The 17468-nt window shown below is 59.6% G+C and overlaps 1 protein-coding gene across 4 annotated transcripts in view; it reads right to left on the minus strand.

The window, feature by feature from the left end:
• Positions 1-9656: 9656 nt before the first annotated feature.
• The window catches only part of AACS (acetoacetyl-CoA synthetase), a 52256-nt gene continuing 44444 nt past the window's right edge, over positions 9657-17468 (minus strand). Inside the window, exons 15-18 of one of the 4 annotated variants that reach the window (XM_027044284.2) lie at positions 14772-14841; positions 14269-14327; positions 13315-13473; positions 9657-10877 (exon numbers count right to left, since the gene is read on the minus strand). In XM_027044284.2, the coding sequence (XP_026900085.1) occupies positions 10693-10877; positions 13315-13473; positions 14269-14327; positions 14772-14841 (473 nt within the window). In that variant the 3' untranslated portion in view covers positions 9657-10692. Of the gene's footprint in view, positions 10878-11633; positions 11782-13314; positions 13518-14268; positions 14328-14771; positions 14842-17468 lie in introns of those variants that run through there. The other 3 variants (XM_027044285.2, XM_053206759.1, XM_053206760.1) reach the window with 3 other exon arrangements.

A 17468-nucleotide genomic window follows, 5' to 3' on the forward strand; every position in this document is an offset into this window, starting at 1 on the left:
ATCTAGCAGCCAGGAGGTAGGGCTGACCTCCCCGAATTCAATTTGCAAGGTCAACCATGCAAGAACCCAGGCCTAATAGAATTGTCACATCTGTGTCTCAGCCATTTACAACGTGCTCTTGCCGGGTCTGAACACGAAAGCAATTATGTGATACACGCTTTGGCAAGAACCCTGAGATTCCCATCGGGGGGAGAGAGACATTGCTGTCTCCAGTTATTTAAAAAAACAAAACCAAAAAAAAAAAACAAAAAAAAAAAAAAAAGAAAGAAAAGAAGGGAAACCACAAAAACACATTCATTGTGAAAATCTGAAAATTTCCACTTCCCTAGAAATCACATATGAAGACCTAGGAATCGAATCCTTTTGAAAGCTCCATTGTCTTAAGAGTATAAATAGCATCGTCTTAAAAACCCACAATTTCAATCAAGCTGGAATAATGGGAAATACCATTCATGGAACGCTTTCTTTTAAAATTTCATGACACTTGAATTCCTTCCCCTCCAAATCTAATTAGAGGCTCCAACATACGAGAGGGTTTTTGACGGCATCCAAGTGACTTGGAAACCATACACGGCAACTGATCTTTTTCACTGGAGCGTCATTTTTTTTTTTTAATCAACCTAGACATTCAAGAACCACCCCAAAACGGGACCACACAACGAGGCTTATCAAAACGGGGATCGTCTCCGTCCTTCTGGGAGCGACGTCTGACAGGTTCGGCAGGTCAAGGCCGGCATCCGGAACCCACGCATCTGTGCCCCCTCGTGGCCAGTTCCTTGAACCTGGCGCCTCAGTCCGCATCTGCGAAATGGGGATAACGATGGTGTGTCTGTCCTAGGCTTGTCGTCAGGACGAGCCTCAGCACGATGTCCGGCACGCTGCGAGTGCCACGGCCATGTTGGCTGTTATTAGCTCCGGCCAGCCTCGGGCCCGGACGACTGGCGCCAGCCCCTGCGGCCTGTGGTCCTGAGCCTGCCCACGGTAGAAGGACGGTCCGGCAGGCCCCCCAGTGGGAGCCACGAGCCCCGGCTCCCAGGACAGCCCCCGCTGACACAAACGAGCTTGCCGCCTCCAGCAAGTGGCACCTGGCCCAGCAGTCAGTGCCCAGAGGGGACCTGGCAGTCATCACCAAAACCGCGGGGACCACGGCCAGCCCGAGGCTGTGTGACGCGGGTCAGCTCCTGCAGCCCAGGCTGTGTGGGAAAGCAGAACCGTCAGCTCCCTCCCGCAGACGCCTTTTCTGTCTCTGGTCCCCACTGGCGGCCCTTAAGCACGGACTGCAGGCAGAGAGCCACGCGCCGGGCCGCCCCGGGCTTCCCTTCTGCACGGGACCCCGCCGTCTGGGCCACAGAGGACACCGGTCCGGCTCTCCCGGGAAGGGGGCCATGGCGGGGGGGACACAGAGGCAGCACGGCAGCCAGACTGCCTGGGGCCTAATGCCACGTGCGTCCCGCATGCTAACGCGTGGCCCCAGGCAGGTCTATACCTCGGTCTCCCTTCTGTGAAAACAGGGACCGTTTCGGCATCTTCTCCGGCATCTTCTCCATGCGGACCTGGGAGGATCCAACGAGTTGCTCGCTCAGGTGTCGCCACCGGCCTGGGCGCTCGGGGAGGGCTCGCTCAACGGGCAGCTTCTGTTCAGGCTCAGCCCACACACGCTCGGCTTGGCAGAAACCGACTTCATTCTTCCGTGACCCAGAGGAAGGCCTCCCGCGAACCCCCCTCTCCTGGGGACACGACATCGACGTCAGTCACATGTGGGGTCCCCCCTCCCCCCAGGGCTGTGCCTAAATCCGGGCAGGGGCCGGAGGGAACGTCTTCTCATGGTCCTCTCTCCCGCTGTGGCTCCCGCTTGGGCGGCCCCCCCTTGCTCGCTGGATCACTTCTGGCAGAGCCCCGGGGAGGATGACGATGAGACAGAGGTCAGAGGAATCGCGCGTGCAAAGCCGCGGAATGGTGTCCAGCCTGTGCCAGGCGGTCACACTATGCCAGCTGTTATGACCACGTGATTGCAAGAAAAGTTTGTGAAATCTCCCAGTGTCTATACTGGATGCAAATAATAAAACAAGTAGAGTCTAGACAGACACGCTCGCAGGCTAGAGTCGAACCCCTGGCCATCGGCTGGAGACAGTTCTTCCTTATTGTCAAATTTGCAGTTCGCAGAAACCCCATTTTACAGACGGGAGAGCTGAGGCCGCGTGGTTGAGAAACCCACACCCATTGTGACCCAGCTGGCCAAGGCCGGACTTGAACCCGGAGCGTCTGCTTCAGATTCACAGCCTCTTATACCAGTGCGTCCCAATAATGGCTGTCACCTGGACACAGAGCAGGCTCCTGCTGTCCCCACGTTTCCCCAGGCTGCACCCGACCTTCTTCTAGTATTACGCCACCAGCTCGGCCCTACTCTAAAGGAGCCGCGTTCTGAAGACTATTGCTACATACCTAACCCAAACTTAGCAGCACAGACGAAAATAATTTTATTATATTTCATGGATTCCACAGTTAGAAATTCAGGCAGAGCCCAACTGGGTAATTCTTCTGTTCCACGTAGCGTCAGCTGAGGTCGCTCAATGATATTCAGCTGGCAGACGGCTGGTCTGGAGGGTCAGAGATGGCCCCCCTCATGTGCCGGGGACCTGGGCAGGGATGGCTGGAAGGCTGGGCTCCACGGGAACTTTGGACCAGAGCGCCCCCATGTGGCTGCTCCAGCCTGGTGACCTCAAAGGAAGCCAGGCTTTTTTTTTTGTTTCTGGCATAATTTACACCTAACAGTGGGTACATTTCAGAGGTACAACGATACGGGTACGGACATAGGTAGAAACACAGACACAGATGTAAAACACCTTCATCCACGCACGCACTGATGGGCACGGAGGTGCCTTCCGTACCTCGGTAGTTGTGAATAACGCTGCACTGAACACAGGAATGCAAGCATCTCTTTGAGATCCTGTTTTCATCTTCTTTGCCTACATGCCCAGACTTCTCACGTGGTCAGGGGCTCCCCCCGAGCGGGCAACCCCAAAGGGACGAGGCCAAGCTCCAGGGCTTTCCCGACCAAGCCTATGAAACCACGGGCACCACCTGTCCTACTCTGTAGATCGAACCAGTCACCGGCCCACCCAGGTTCAAGGAGAGGGGACACAGACACACCCCTCCCCACCAGAACGCCTGTCAAAAACTGTCCTGCCGGTTTCCTTCAGCCACTGCAACCGCGAGGCACTGCTCCTCCCAGAGGAAATGCTAGCTGTGACAAGCCCACAATTTTGAGAGAGAGGGTTACCCCAGATGGAGCTGCTGCCCCTCAAAAGGTGACCCGTCTCGGGTTAAATCTGGCTGATCCTCAAAACCCAAGTCTGCATTTGCGGTCTGCGCGTGCAAGGCTCACTTGCGTTCGTTACACGTGAACGTCCAGAACCAGAAAAACCAATTTTCTTCAGGAATTCTCTTAGGGAACTCTTGCGGGCAAGATCCAGGCCATGCTCCCTCCCCGCTCCCTCCCGAAACAAGGCCTCCAGGGGCCTTCACGGGGCACCGTCGCCCAAGGTGGAGCCGGTGAGGTGGGGAGAAGGCGGTACCCTAGGCTCCAAGTTCACCAGCACCTCCCCTCCGTCCGGCCGCTTCATGGATGCCCCCAAAGGGTGCCGAGGAGCCCGAGGCCTTGGGAACCAGTCCTTGCAGACCCCCTCTGCCATCAGCAGGCTCCCTGAATCACCTGGGAGGGACCTCCCCTCTCCCACTCTCACTGCAGGGGCTGGCAGGGGGGCGGACCCACAGGCCACCAGCAGGAGCGGTCACATGACCTGGCTGTGGCCAATCAGAACTTCCCATTCCCCTGGTCAAAGTGATTGGGTCTGAGATGGGTACATGACCTTGGCCAGGCCAATGGGATTCCTCCCCAGGCCTTAGGGGAAGGAAAAACAAACAAACAAACAAAAACCCTGAGACTGAAGCTTACACAGAAGGAAAGACTAGGGGCTGTAAGGTAACTAGCTAATGTTTATTCAGCATCTACCAGATGCCTGGCTCTATTCCTAGGCCATGGGATTACTTCACCCTCATCACAACCCTTTAAGATGCAGTCTTTTAACCGCCACTTTTATAGTGAGGAAAATGAGGCTCAGAGAGGTTAAGGAACTTCTCTATGGTCACACAGACAATCATACTCCAGATCCAAGTACTTGGGTTCAGAACAGGGTTGCCGGGTTTAGCAAAACTACAGGACAGCTAAGTTTGAATTTCGGATAAACAGTGAACGCTTTTTTTTTGGTGTAATTATGTCCCAGGTAGTATTTGGGATCTATTACACTAAAAAGCTATTCACGGCCTGAAAAAATTCAAATTTAACCGAACATCCTATATTTGTTAACGTGTTTTATTTTTACGTATTTATTTTTTGAAGTAGGCTTCGTGCCCGGCACGGAGCCCAATGCAGGAACTTGAACTCACGACCCTAAGATCAAGACCTGAGTTGAGAGCCAGAGTCAGACGCTCAACCGACTGAGCCACCCAGGCGCCCCTTTATTTTATTTTTTTCAGTAGGCTCCACACCCAACGTGTGGCTCAGACTCACAACCACAAGATCAAGAGTCGCTCACTCCACCGACTGAGCCAGCCAGGCGTCCCCTGAACATCCTTTATTTCACCTGGCAACCCAATTCCAGAGTCCACACTCCTAACCACCACACTCCACTGCCCTTAGAGATTCCAGGAGAGATACCGAATCGTGATGATATGGTCTCAGCCCCTGGGTCCCGCTAAGCCTGAAGCCACCGTTAAGAGCTGGCTTCCTGTCACAGTGTCAGCTCCAACCGAAATGAAGCCTTGACCACGGTGGGGACCAAGGGGTAGAGAGACAGGAAAGAGGTGAAGGAGGAAGAGTCCAATCCTCAAGGACCTGGGCAGGACAAAGGAGACAGGACTCAAACACAGAAAGGGGCTAAGTGGAGCGTGATCCTACTTGCTGAGGCCCGGACGACTGCGACTGTCTATGCACTTTCCACTGCTGCATAATAAGCTATAATAAATTATCACAAACACAGTAGCTCAAACAACACTTGTGTATTACCTCTGTGGGCCAGGAGGCTACGCATGGCCTAGCTCGTGCCCAGCTCAGGATCTCACAGGTTCAGTCAAGGTGAAGGTCAGGCTGTGTTCTCATCTGGAGGCCCAACTCGGGAAGGATCCCCTGCCAAACTTCTTCAGGTTTATGGCAGAACTCATTTCTTTGAGGCTCTAGAAGTCACGGTAGCTTGCTTCTCCAAAGCCGTGAGTCTCTGCTGTTTGATTTCAGGGAAGGCCTCATATAAAGGACTCGCCTGATTAGGTCAGGCCCACCAGCATAGTCGCAGGAAGAACAGGAAGGCATCCCAACGTACAGAAGTTTGGAAACTCCTCCAGCACGTGAGTCCACTAACAACTGTTTCTCCCCTGGAAGTCATCTAATGAAATCATGAGGCCATCCGCTTACCGCTGTGACGGTCAAGGGTGTGCTCCAACACGACCACCCGTGCCAGTGGAGTCGGTGCTTAGCTCGTGATGTATTTTCAGCATCATCTTAACAGGCCTTTACTTACTTGCTTACAACCGTCTCGAAGACTTGGGGACACGACAGCAGCAGGCTTCTAGAACGGACGTAAAAGGCAGCCGTGGCTCGGGGAGCAAGAACAGCAGCTCGTCAAAGCCGGAGCCAACACGAATCCTGCCTGTCCCGGCTGTGTGTTCGACACCGATTGGCTTGCTGGACCGGAAGGGTTCTCGTGTTTTGCGCACAAGCGGTGCCGGGGCCGTAGCGAGAGGAGAGAGGAGGCGAGAGGAAGCTGGGAAGAAGTCTCACCACTGGGCGCCCTTCCCGCTGCCCCCCCCCGCCCCGCCACCCTCTGAATGCACGTCCACCGGTGTCACTGCTGGGCTCAACACCATCACGGCTTCCTCATGGCTCTTGGGACCCAACCCGCGCCTCACATTCTGCACCGCGGCCCCTCCCCTGCTTGGCTCGGTACCCTACCTTCTCCAAATCACCTCCCCCTGTTGCCCCGGGTCCTTCCGTTCCCTTCTCGGGACCTGGACGCAGGCTTGCTCTCCTCCACCCACGGGCCGCCCCCCCCCCCACCCCACCCCCCCCCCCGTCTCCTCATGGTGGCATCTTCCCTCCGAGGCCGTGCTCGGCGCCGTGTGCCGGGAGAGGCCTCGACCGTGGTGTCCGGTCAGACCACCTCTCCCTTCCTTGCTGACCGCTCACTCCATGGCGCCAGAGGCTCACCACCCTTGGTGACCACCGGCCCCGGGGACAAACACAGGGGCACCGGTTGAGAGAAGCTCAGTGCCTGGTACCCAGCTCTGTGGAATACCCAGGGAAAGCCGCTCGGCCTGCACACAGAGAAAACTGTCCCCTAACTGGAATCTGTTCAGGGCCGAGGCTGAGGCGGTGGGGCCGTGAGCAGCCACAGTCGGACGAGGCAGGTGCGACGGGGGAAGATTCCCGCTGGCGCGCCCACGAGCGGGGGCTAGGCTTGCGTCCCTCACCCTGGATTAGAACAGAAATACCCGGGGCGCCCGGGGGGCTCGGACGGTTAGGCATCTGACTTGGGCTCAGGTCATGACCTCAGGTTCGTGAGTTCCAGCCCCGCATCCCGGCTCTGTGCTGACAGCTCGGAGCCTGGAGCCTGATTTGGATTCTGTGTCTCCCTCTCTCTCTGCCCCGCCTGTGCTCGTACTCTGTCTCAAAAATAAACAAACATTTTTAAAAAACTGTTAAGCAGAAATACCTGACGTGTTGCCTGCCCTGCTCTTCTGGGTTTTGACAAGGGTGTGAGGTCAGCACACGCACACCTGCACATTCACAACATACACATGTTCACACGTAAATACCCGCCTTCCCGCACACGCGGACGTTTGCATACCCACAAACGTGCACACACACGGCCAAAATGTTGATAAAAGCCAAGTCTGTCTCATGAACCTCACAGTCTAGCTTCGAGATGCAGAGACAGAAACACAAGCACGCACACACGCGCTCTACCCCAGGCTGACCCTCCAGCTGCAGGCCAGGTGTGACCCAGCTGAAGCGCACCTGCCCAGCCCCGCTGCGTGCACCTGCGGGCTGAAGGGGCCGCTGGGCCGGAAGCAGAGCGGATGGGGCTGCGGTGTGAGTGGAGCGAGCCAGTGCCGGTCACGTGCACGGGACTGCCGTGCGGGGGAGGGCCCAGCAACCAGGCGGAAGAAACTCGGGTCACTTGGGTGACCCTGCAGAGCAAAGCCACCTACCCAGCCCCCCACCCCCACCCCGACCCCACCCAGTCCACCCATTTACTTCAAAGCTGTTGTAGGGGAAAAACTCTTTCCGACCGAGCCAGATCTGGGGGCGCTCATCAGAGCAGATGAGCCTGTACCCCAACGACACAACTTACCCCCGATACACGTGTGCGCAACTGTCCCTGTGAAGGCGGAGCCCGGGGCTAGGGGACACGGCTGGGCCCTGAAAGGGAGTTTACTCCCCATGAGACGTTGCCCTGGGACCTCGAAGCCCGAGGGGAGCGGAGGGTCTCTCCTGGTCACACACGCCCACGGTGATGGCGGGTGAGAAGGCCAGGGAGACACCTTTCCCAAGCCTTGGTGGGTTCAGCCATTTGCTAGGGGGCTCGCCAGGGGCCGGGGATCCAGATGAGGCAGCAAATCTGGGGTCCCCCAGGGCTCATATGCAGGGAGGTGGGCCAGCAGGCAGGTACCCACAGCAAGAGGGGTCATTTTGGGGCCAGTGCAGAGGAAACACGGCACAAAAGGGGGACGGGTCAGGGATCAAGTGACCCCGACACGGTGTTCCAACATCTCTAGGATCGTCTGCACAGGCCAGGAGGCGGGGGTGGGCACGGTGTGAGTGGGAAGGGGCCGTCCCCCTACAGAAGGTTCCCGGAGGTGGGAAGACAGACCCAGAGAACAGACAGCTGCCCGGGGGCCCGCAGGCCGTGGGAACCCCCTCCACCCCCACCCCAGCCAGGCCACGCTGCAGGCCCCGTGCTTCTGGAGGGGTGGGGACGAGCACGGTGGGGATCAAGGAGGAGGAGGGAGGGGCCGCTGGCTGGCGGGGTGGCAAAGGCAGAGGCAGCTGGCCGGCAGGTGCTCGCAGGGCGACGCCCAGGCCAAGGCACCTCAGGGGAGGGTTGGGCCCCACGGGCGCTCGATGGCTGTCGTTCAGACCATCTGTCTCTCATTAATGAAGCTGTCCAGCGTGGCTTGTTAATGAGGACGCGTGGGCTCAGCCAGCCTGGGGGGTCCTGCTGGAACTCAAAGGGCACAGCAGGTAAGCTCTCACCACTCCTCAGGCACAGTCGGTCTGAAGGGTCGGGCCCGAGTCCTGGGAGAGAGGGGGCCGGCAGGCCGGTCCCACAGGGAGGATGCCCCAGCCTGGGGTCAGTCAACCGCCAGGGCTCCCGACGGCCCACACCGCCTGGGGACCGCTCGCCGTCTTCCTCAGCGGCGGGACCCGGCCAGGCGGGCAAAGTGAGGCAGGCAGGACGAGGCCCCAGACGTGCCGGGTGGAAACGTGCGGTTCCGTGGTCAGGGGCGTTAAGGCTGCACATGGAATTAGGCTTTGCTCATCAGTAGATGTTACAATGGGGGGATTATCCTGGATTATTCGAGTGGAGCCACCGTATCTCAGAGGTCTCCTGTGTGGCAGAGGGAGGCAGGAGCCGCCACAGGCTCTGGGGACGGAGGGATGAGCCACCGGCCAAGGACGAGGGCGCCTCTGGCAGTTGGAAAAGGCAAGGAAGGGAGTCTCTCCTGGAGCCTCCAGAAGGAACGCAGCCTGCCTGCACCTTGACTTTCCCTCAGTGACACGTGTGTCAGGCTTCTGACCTCCAGAACCGTAATACATTTGTGTTTTAAGCCACTGGCTTTGTGGTAATTTGTTACAGCAGCAACAGGAAACGAATAGGAAAAAGGTAACAGGTCCTGTTTAAAATGCTCAGACCTCCAGACTCCCCTGCAGCGAGGGGTGGCCGTGTATGGCCCACCTCTGGTCACTCAGGCACAAGCAGATGTGCAAAGGGTGGGTTTTCCAGAAAACCCACCGTTTGGCCGATTGAAAGGGGACAGGCTGGGGGGGGGGGGGTTTCCTGCCCCTCACCCAGCCCTCCCGTCACTTCCTCCTTCCTGCCTGGAACACGATGGGAGCTGGGAGGCAGGCGGAGATGGAGAGCGGGCAGGGCACAGACGGGCGCTGGCCATCCGGCAGCTACCGCACGGCCCCGGGCACACACCTGCCTCCAGCTTCCCGGGACGGGAGAAAAGGAAGCCCCGCTGGGCTGAGCCCAGATTCGGTGACACGCGGCCAGACCCACAGCTCCTGCAATGACAAGGGCTGTTGTCCAGACACCTGGCTTCCTGGAACCGTGGGCGAGTCCAGGGTAAGGACAGTGCCCTCCTCTGGGGTGCCGGCTCCACACAGAGAAGTCCTCACTGGCCATCTGGTCGCCCCGGACGGGTGCTAAATACCAGGGGCCCGGGAAGGCTCCAACCACGTGGCCAAACGTCTCCCCCAAGGCAGGGCTCCCAGCTGGTTCCGCGGCACAGGCAGCATCGGGACCTCGGATCCAGTCACCCCCTCCAGAGAAAACGTACCGGCCCGCCGCACGTGAACAGATGTGTGCACGCATGTGTATATGCGCGTGTGTGCATGTGTTTATTGTATAAATTCTTCATGGCGCTTTTTCCCCGTGTTTTTGTCATCCAGAAGAAAAGGGATTCGAGAAAGGTTTTCGTTGTGCTCAGTTTTCACGAGTACAGAAACAAACATTAGGATTACAGGAATCAACACGCTGAACCCAAAGTGCGTACCAGCCACCCGGCTGCGGCACCCGGGACTCGATTCACAAGTGCGGGTATCACAGCTGCGACTTGAGGCTCCCAGGGCTCCGGGTGGAGGGCGCGGCGAGGCCGTGTCCCCCGAGGCCAGGCAGCTCCGTCTGGGGAGGACCCCGTGACGGCCGCCCGGGCGGCCCGCCAACTCCCCGAGAGCACCGCCACCCCACAGGGCGCACGGCCAGTTCCGCGAACGCCCCCGCACGGCAGACAACGGACGTTAAAACGTTCTGAAACCATTCAAAGTCCAAGAGATAAAGGGACCCCGTTAAAGCACAAAACCCCCGTGTCCTCCAGAGGGAGCTTCCACCTGCGGGTCAGAGCACACGGCCCCGCCAGGAACCGCGGGGACCCGGTGCGTTGCACACAGACACAGACACGCAGGGGTGGTCGGCCGCGGGGGGCAGTTCACGGGCGACAGGAGACGGACGGGCCCTGAGCCAGAACACACAGCTTCACACGTTAAGAGAACAAAAGAGAGCAAAAGAAAGCAACAGGTGCAAGGCTGCAGCGGGGGTGTGCCGTCGCCAGAAAGCCAGCCGGTGCCCGGAGCGTGGCCGAGGCCGAGGCCGAGGCCGTCAGCCGTGACCGCCCCCACACGGGCGAGCCCCGGCGCCTGGCAGCGCGTGCCAGGGCGCAGGTGGGAAGACACACACACCCTCGAAGCCTTGCCACACACACAAGCAAACGCTCCTCCCTCTCAGCCTCTGGTCCGGGGAGACTCGGGCCCCCGCCCGATGCAGCTGCAGATCAGAGACGATCTTCCCCAAGCCCGCAGACGCTTGCCTTCCCAAGGGCTGTACGTATCTAAGCGCTTTCTGGAAGCCACGGAAGTCACAGCACAGACACGTGTGGCCGAGTGTGGTGCGAGCCGGTCCCACTCAGAAGTCCCGCAGCTCGGGGATGTCCCTGTACAAGTCCAGGGTGTCGGGGTTCGAGAAGGCCCCTCGGTGCTCCACGGCCTTTCCAGCAATGACCTGCTTCACCGCCGCTTCCACCTTCTTGCCGTTGAGGGTGTACTGCCAGGGCGGGCAGAGAAAACAGACAGAAAGGGACCTGAGCCCTCAGGGGAAAAGACCCCTCGGGCTCCGACGTCTGGCTGTCCCGACCAAGACCGAATGGCCTCCACCTGCAGCCAGACCGAGGGCGACCCGGCAGCCGGGCAGGCGTGCCCAGGAAGGCGCCATCCACCACGGCCGGCGTCTGGGGGGCTGAGGGCCGATCCCTCAACCCGGGTCTGTCCCCTCGGGCGTGAAGTCGGGGGTGCCAGCGCCCCTCCCCGCGCTGCGGGTGGGGTTCTCGGCGCTCGCCGCTAGACTATTTCTACTTGGTTACTTTTCCCGACGTCACGACACCTCCCTGTGTCGTCTGACACAGCCATCACTTCCGTGCAAGAGGAGGGCGGCTCCCTGCCCCTCGTCACCGATCCCCTCGCCAGGGAGCTCGTCCGGGAGCCTCCCGACCCCTCCCCAGACCCCTCCCCAGAGCCCTCGTCTGGGCCGGCCGGGGCACTACATTCCTCGCAGTCAGAAGCCTCCCAAACGTCCAAAGCTCCCTCTCAAATCCACGCCTCGTGGGCCCGGCCTGTGGTCCCAACAGGCTTCTGGTGGCAGTGCGGGCGTCAGGCCGGGAGACGGCAGGACAGAGCCTGTGAGTAACACCGCCGGTGCCCTCAACTCTCGTCCACGGGCACCACTTTTTTAAACCTGAGATGCAATTAAAATTCATCCACTCGAAAGACTCAGGCGACGTGTGAACTAATGAAGGATCTAAGCGCTGGCTTCCGGGGGACTGCCTGTCACTTGGGCGTCAGCCCCGCTCGCCCCGAAAAGCAGGAGTCTCACCTGCTTCGTGTGCGTGTAAGCTTTCTACGACAGGTCCAAGAACGACTCGGGGGAGCTAATAATTTATGTCCTCCGTCAGCTGACAAAACAAAGAAGGCCTCGTTGCGGAAAAATCCCGCTACCGTGTCCTCTGGCGAGAAGGGTGGCAGGGAGGCAGAAACTGCCCAGCCCCAGCTCGGGCCTCCCCGAGAGATAACCGCCATCTGCCTCCCATCGGGACGGGCCAGGCTTCTCCACCGAGAGCGGCCGCCTGGCACCCGCCAGCCTCGCCATGCCCCCAGGGCCCCGAGTCTCCTTGGCTGGGCCGCCCCTCCCCAGCTCAGCAACGCACAGGGCCAACCCGGTCCGTCGGGGCAGAGCACGAGGACCGGAAAACGCGGGGCCTTGAAAAACCTCGAGGAACCCTTGCAATGACTCCCCAGCCCAACCAGAGGGGACAGCACCTGGGGAGAGCGAGCGGAGACAGAGCTGGGCTGACAGGGACCCGGGCGCCAGGCTGAGGACAAAAGACGGTCACCACGACCCGTGTCTCCACTGAATCCTCGTGCATGGACACGGCTGGGGAATAACCCTCCCGGCAGCAAAGGACACACTTTCCATCTCAACAAGAGAAAGCCAAGGGGAAGATCAAACTCCAGTCACTCAGAATGTGCCGGAAGCACACAGAACCGGTTCACCGAAGGAAAGCCTTAGGCCCTCGTCGGGAGAAGGCAGTAAGTGTCCCTCCCTCCCTGAGAGAGCCACCGTCTCCGGAGTCATCAGGAGTCACCGACCGGGAGAGACAGACAGACAGACAGACAGAACTCCCGAGCTGTGCCTTAACCAAAATGTGACAGAACTGCACGGACGGCGTAGCAAGTCCCAGCCCTGCCCGCACTCCACGTATGCATCCCTGCTCGGGGCAACATCAGGGCCTGCTTCAGCTGCCCCCCAACCCATCCCCACCCCCTCAGTGAACAGCTACTCCGCAGGCCTCGGAGACAGGCCGGCTCGGTGCGATCGGTGGGCTCCATGCACACGCGCGGGCACACGCACTCGGCAGTTTCTGCCGTGGGCTGACGGACGCGTTCGCCGCGTCAGCGGTCCGAGTGAACGCGGAGATCCCATCTGGGCACGCCTCCTCCCCCACTCAGAGCCTGAGCAAAGTGCAAGGGGGGGACGAGCCTCTAAATAGACTCGGGTCTCCTTTCCACGGGCAGAACTCAAAATGCAAAGGCAAGGGCAGCAGCCGCCAGCGGCTCTTCGTATCGTCAAAATTCATTTTCTCGTTAATAATTCCGAGAACACCGAGCCCGCCCCGGCGGGGGTGGGGGGAGGAAGCCAGGTGGATGCGCAGGGCCGGGCCCGCCTACCCTCCCAACACAGGCATTGAGCACAAGTTACTCGAAAGGCAAGTCGGGAAGCGTTAGAGAGAGAGAGAGAGAGAGAGAGAGAGAGAGAGAGAGAGAGAGAGACGGTGGGAGAGAAAAGAAAGATGGCGTTGCCAGGCAACGCGGACAAACGACACACAGAGCGTGAGCTCGCTCCTCAGGAGAGGCCGGGCCGCGTGGGGGGCGCCCGGGTTGCGGCTGCCGGGGGCGGGGGTGGGGGCGGAGCCCGGCAGGGCACCTACCGGGATGCCCTTGGTCTCCAGGATGACGCTGGGCACGTGCCGCGCGGAGAGGCCACGGCGGATGGCGTTGCGGATACTCTTCACCAGGTCGGGCCCAAAGGCGTGGCCGGACGCCATCTTCAGGAACAGAAGCACCCTCTCCTCCCCGTCCTTGTTGTACTGGGGGACACAGAGGCTGTCCATCACCTCCTCGAAGGCCTCCACTGCAGAGACAGGGGAAGGGGCCACACGCTCGCACCGGCCCCCCTCCCCCCTCCCCGGGGAAGAGCCCCCCGGGGGACAAGCAGAACGCCCATCGCTGGTGAGAGGCACAGCTGCAGCTCGAGCTGAACGGTTCCAAGAAGCCAAACTCAGGCCCGACTTACTTAACTACAAATGAATTTAAAAATAAAAAGGAAGCAAAGGCCCGTGGTGGGGGCTCCACTGGTGGGGGGAACAAAGGCTGGGAGCAGACAGATCAGGACTTCTCCGCCCCGGCTGCGCAAACAACCTTGATGTGACAGCGGCAGGAAGCCACCTCCTCGGGAGGCTGATTTTATGGCCTTGGTGGGCATTTTAAAGGCCCACGGATGACTGTGCAGCTGTCCTTATTTAGTGTGCTGAATGGTGCTGTGTGACCTCCAGCAATCACACAACCTTTCTGTGCTTCTTTTTCACCCATTAAAAGCAGACACAACTAAGCAACCCAAGGAAGCTCGCTGTGAAAAAAAAAAGGTGACGGAGCAGGGATGGGACCCTGTGACCTCAAGAATACCGCTCTGGGATCTTACGGCTATAAGCAACGTGGACCAGGTAAGTTCACAACTGTCCATTCCCACGGCTGAGGCAAATGGGCTAGAGTTATGCCAAAAGGTGGGGTCTTTGTAAAACGGGCTCTGGGGCTCCCCGCTAGGACAGGCTGCCCCCCTCCGGGATGACCTAAGAATGATTTCAGGAGCAAGGGAAAACGCATACCGATGTTATAGATTTCCGAACTGCCAAATCGCACTCCGTTGGGGTTGAGCGTGCCGTCACTGGAAAGAGAGACGTGGTCACAAACACAGGAGCTCCTGAGTGAGGCTCGTCGCACGGGGATCGGGGGTGGGGGCCACCACCGCCTTGCCACATGGCAACACCGGGCCCCGTCACGAAGGCTCCCTCCCCTGCTCTTTATCCCCATCAGCCACCTTCTCTCTCTCTCTCTCTCTCAACCAAAAGCCAGACAACAAGGGAGTCCCCTTTGTGTGAACACACCTGTCCCTTCCCACCTGCACAGGTGTGGCATGTGCCCAATACCCACGCATCCCAGGTCTGAAAGGGCGGCTGCTACTGTGGACGGATGCTGGCCGCGCCTTGGCCACAGGCCTCCCACCCCACCCTGGGGCACGGAAACGTGGATCGGGCCCGGCCCCGGTCCTCGGGCAGCAGACGCAGGCTGCCTCCTGTCCCTGCCTCGATGCCTCAGGAAGACCCCTCACCTCCGGCCCAGCATGACGATGCCCCCGGTCTTGGGGTTGATTCTGCAGTAGTCACCGTGCGCCCAGACACCTGCAGGGAGGCAGACGTGCTCAGTCACCCCGAGGAGAAGGGGTCCCGACTGGCTGCCCGGACAGACGCCCACGCGGGCCTGACGGCAACACGATTCGCACGGTTCCGCAACGTTAATGCCCGTCTGCAGACGCGGCTGAGGCTCAGAAACCAGGAAGAGGGGCGGCTCTGGGAAGCCGGGGGCAGATGTGACCTAGACAGCGCCCGCCCCAGGAGCACCCCTTCCAGTGGGGGCCCCGTGCACCCGGCTCCGACCCGCACCAGCAGGCAAGAAACACCACTCCTGCAGGGCCCGCCCGACAGGGACCCCGGGAAGTCAGGGGCGCCGACCCCAGCAGTGAGGATGCCGGAGGGGCCGGGGAAGGTCAGTGGGAGCTTCGGGGGAAGGCCCTCTGACTGAACGGTAGGAAGCACAGTCCACGCTTTAGGAGGACGGGGTGGTCTGGGACAGACGAGAAGGACGGTCCGGAGGGGTCCGGGCCGCTCTTCAATGAGAAAAACAGAGGCAGCATGAGCAGTGGGAGACAACTGCGACTGTCCTAGCAACGGAGGCCTGAGCTAAGGCACCAGCTGTGTGGACAGAGCCGAGTAGCCGGTGAAACCCGGGGGACGTGCAAGGCGGTGGGGGCGGGCGGATCAGAGGTGACCCTGAAACCAGGCAGCTACCTCCCCCTGTGTGGCGGGGTCCCGGGCTGGCCCTCGCCCTGGGGTGCAGCAAAGCTAATATCCCAAGGGATCAAGGCCCCAGCCTCGGCCACGCCCTCCCCCCACGCGGCCGGCCGAGGCGATTGCCAAGGGAGCAGCTGAACCAGCCAAAGGCCTCCTCCCGCCGGCAGATGCGGTGACCCCCCACCAGCCACACAAACGGAGGAGGCCGGACGGGTGTGAATAATCACAAGCACGTGCCGCTCCCTGCCGCCACCAGGGGCAGCCTCGCCTCCCGAAACGAGGGGGCCCCTGCGGCCCGGAAGGGAAAATGCCAACTAAAACCAGCCGTGGCATCTTCCCCCTCCAATCCTACGGAAGCTTCCGGACCCGAGGGGTTAACCCAATCAGCTCACAACCGTCCGAGAGGCACCACCCCAACAACACGCTCTGCTGCTGCTCGTTCACCGTCACGGCCACACGCTGCCAGGAGCGTGGATTAAGGCCCGTTGAGAGGGAAGTCAGGGCGCCTGTCCGTCCGTCCGTCCGTCCGCAGGGAGGGTGGTCCCTGGGAGGCGGTTTGAGACCAAAGGACCCCTGAGCTCACTTATTCTGACGCAGAAGAGGACCGTAGGCCTCAAGGTCCTTCTTCCCTCCTCCCCAAGCTGAAGAACGAACCCCCCCTCCCTGACCGCACTGGCAAAAGATTCACCCCCACAAACAGGGAAAACTTCCCGGGACTGCAGGTGCTACGTGTGGGGTGTTGGCAGGAACACACGGGTTGGCCACTCAGGGGACCGGCTTTGTACGCGCAGTCCCGGGACACAGAAAGCCGCAGACACAGCAGCAGGGCCTGTCCTGCTCGTGTGGGGACTCGGGCGCCCGTGCTGGCACACCGTCTGGTTTATGCGCAGCCCGGTGTCCCAGGAGTTTGATAATTAACGCACGGCCCCGGAAATGGAGGCAAAACGGAAGACGCAAATGCACCCTGAAGGAGCGGTCATTTGTGACAGGGAAATGGTTCCGCCTCGTACAAAACAAAGTCGGGAGGAGGAATTCACAAGGGGCTGGTGGCTCTGGTGCCAGGCTGTCACAGGCTTCCTCGTGGGCTTCCGCAGGCCTGCAGCTCCCACTGTGTCCACGGCAGACTGCCTCTGCTTCTGCCCCCCCCCCCACCCCCCCCCCCCCGTGAGTGATGGTGCCTGGGGACGAGCACGCCAGCGTGAAGGGGGAGACCCGGCCTTCTCCTCCTTTCCCCCCTGGAGATCCAGCGCAGGGAACCTCTTACGGTGAGCACGTACTTTTGCACATTAAAGAAGAGTGGCACAGCTTTCCACGTACACAGACGCGCCATCACGGGTAAATCGCACAGTCACACACTTCTCTTACTGGACTCGGGACCTCCGTCCGCTTTGGACTCTTTTGCTGACGAGGGCTGAGGGACACTGGCCGTCTCCATGTCATCAAGCCCAACATCCTGGCAGCTCGTGGGCAGGCCTAGTGTCCCGTGTCCTCTACACTTCCCTGAGCCCGTTTTGTTTCCATTTTTGCCTTGGCTGCCAGGAAACTCAGAGCTGAAGTCATTGCTCTGTAGAATCAGAACGGTCTGAATCTTTCTTCGGTCTGTTTTTCATTTCTCTTTTAAGTTTTTACTAGGCTTTTAAAAAGCAGTAAGATGTCATGAAGAAAACCAAAACGGCTCATAATTCCCCCACTCAGACAACCCTTTGTCGTGCATTTATTCACAGACTTACACACATAGACTTCCTTTCCAAACACAAAAGAGACACTACGCCCTCTGTGCTGAACTTCTGCTCTTCGCTCGCTGATTTCTTGGATATCACTGCCTGCTTACATTCTCGCCCGGCCTAAGGGTGTCTGGGAGTCTCCTTCCTGCTACAGCAAGGACGACCTTGCCCTCCAACTATTTTCTTTAACCATCAATTCCAATACCGTGTAAGAATCTCCCAGTGCTGGGGAGT

Source organism: Acinonyx jubatus, chromosome D3 (genome assembly GCF_027475565.1).
Source record: "Acinonyx jubatus isolate Ajub_Pintada_27869175 chromosome D3, VMU_Ajub_asm_v1.0, whole genome shotgun sequence".
NCBI classification, from domain to species: Eukaryota; Metazoa; Chordata; class Mammalia; order Carnivora; family Felidae; genus Acinonyx; species Acinonyx jubatus.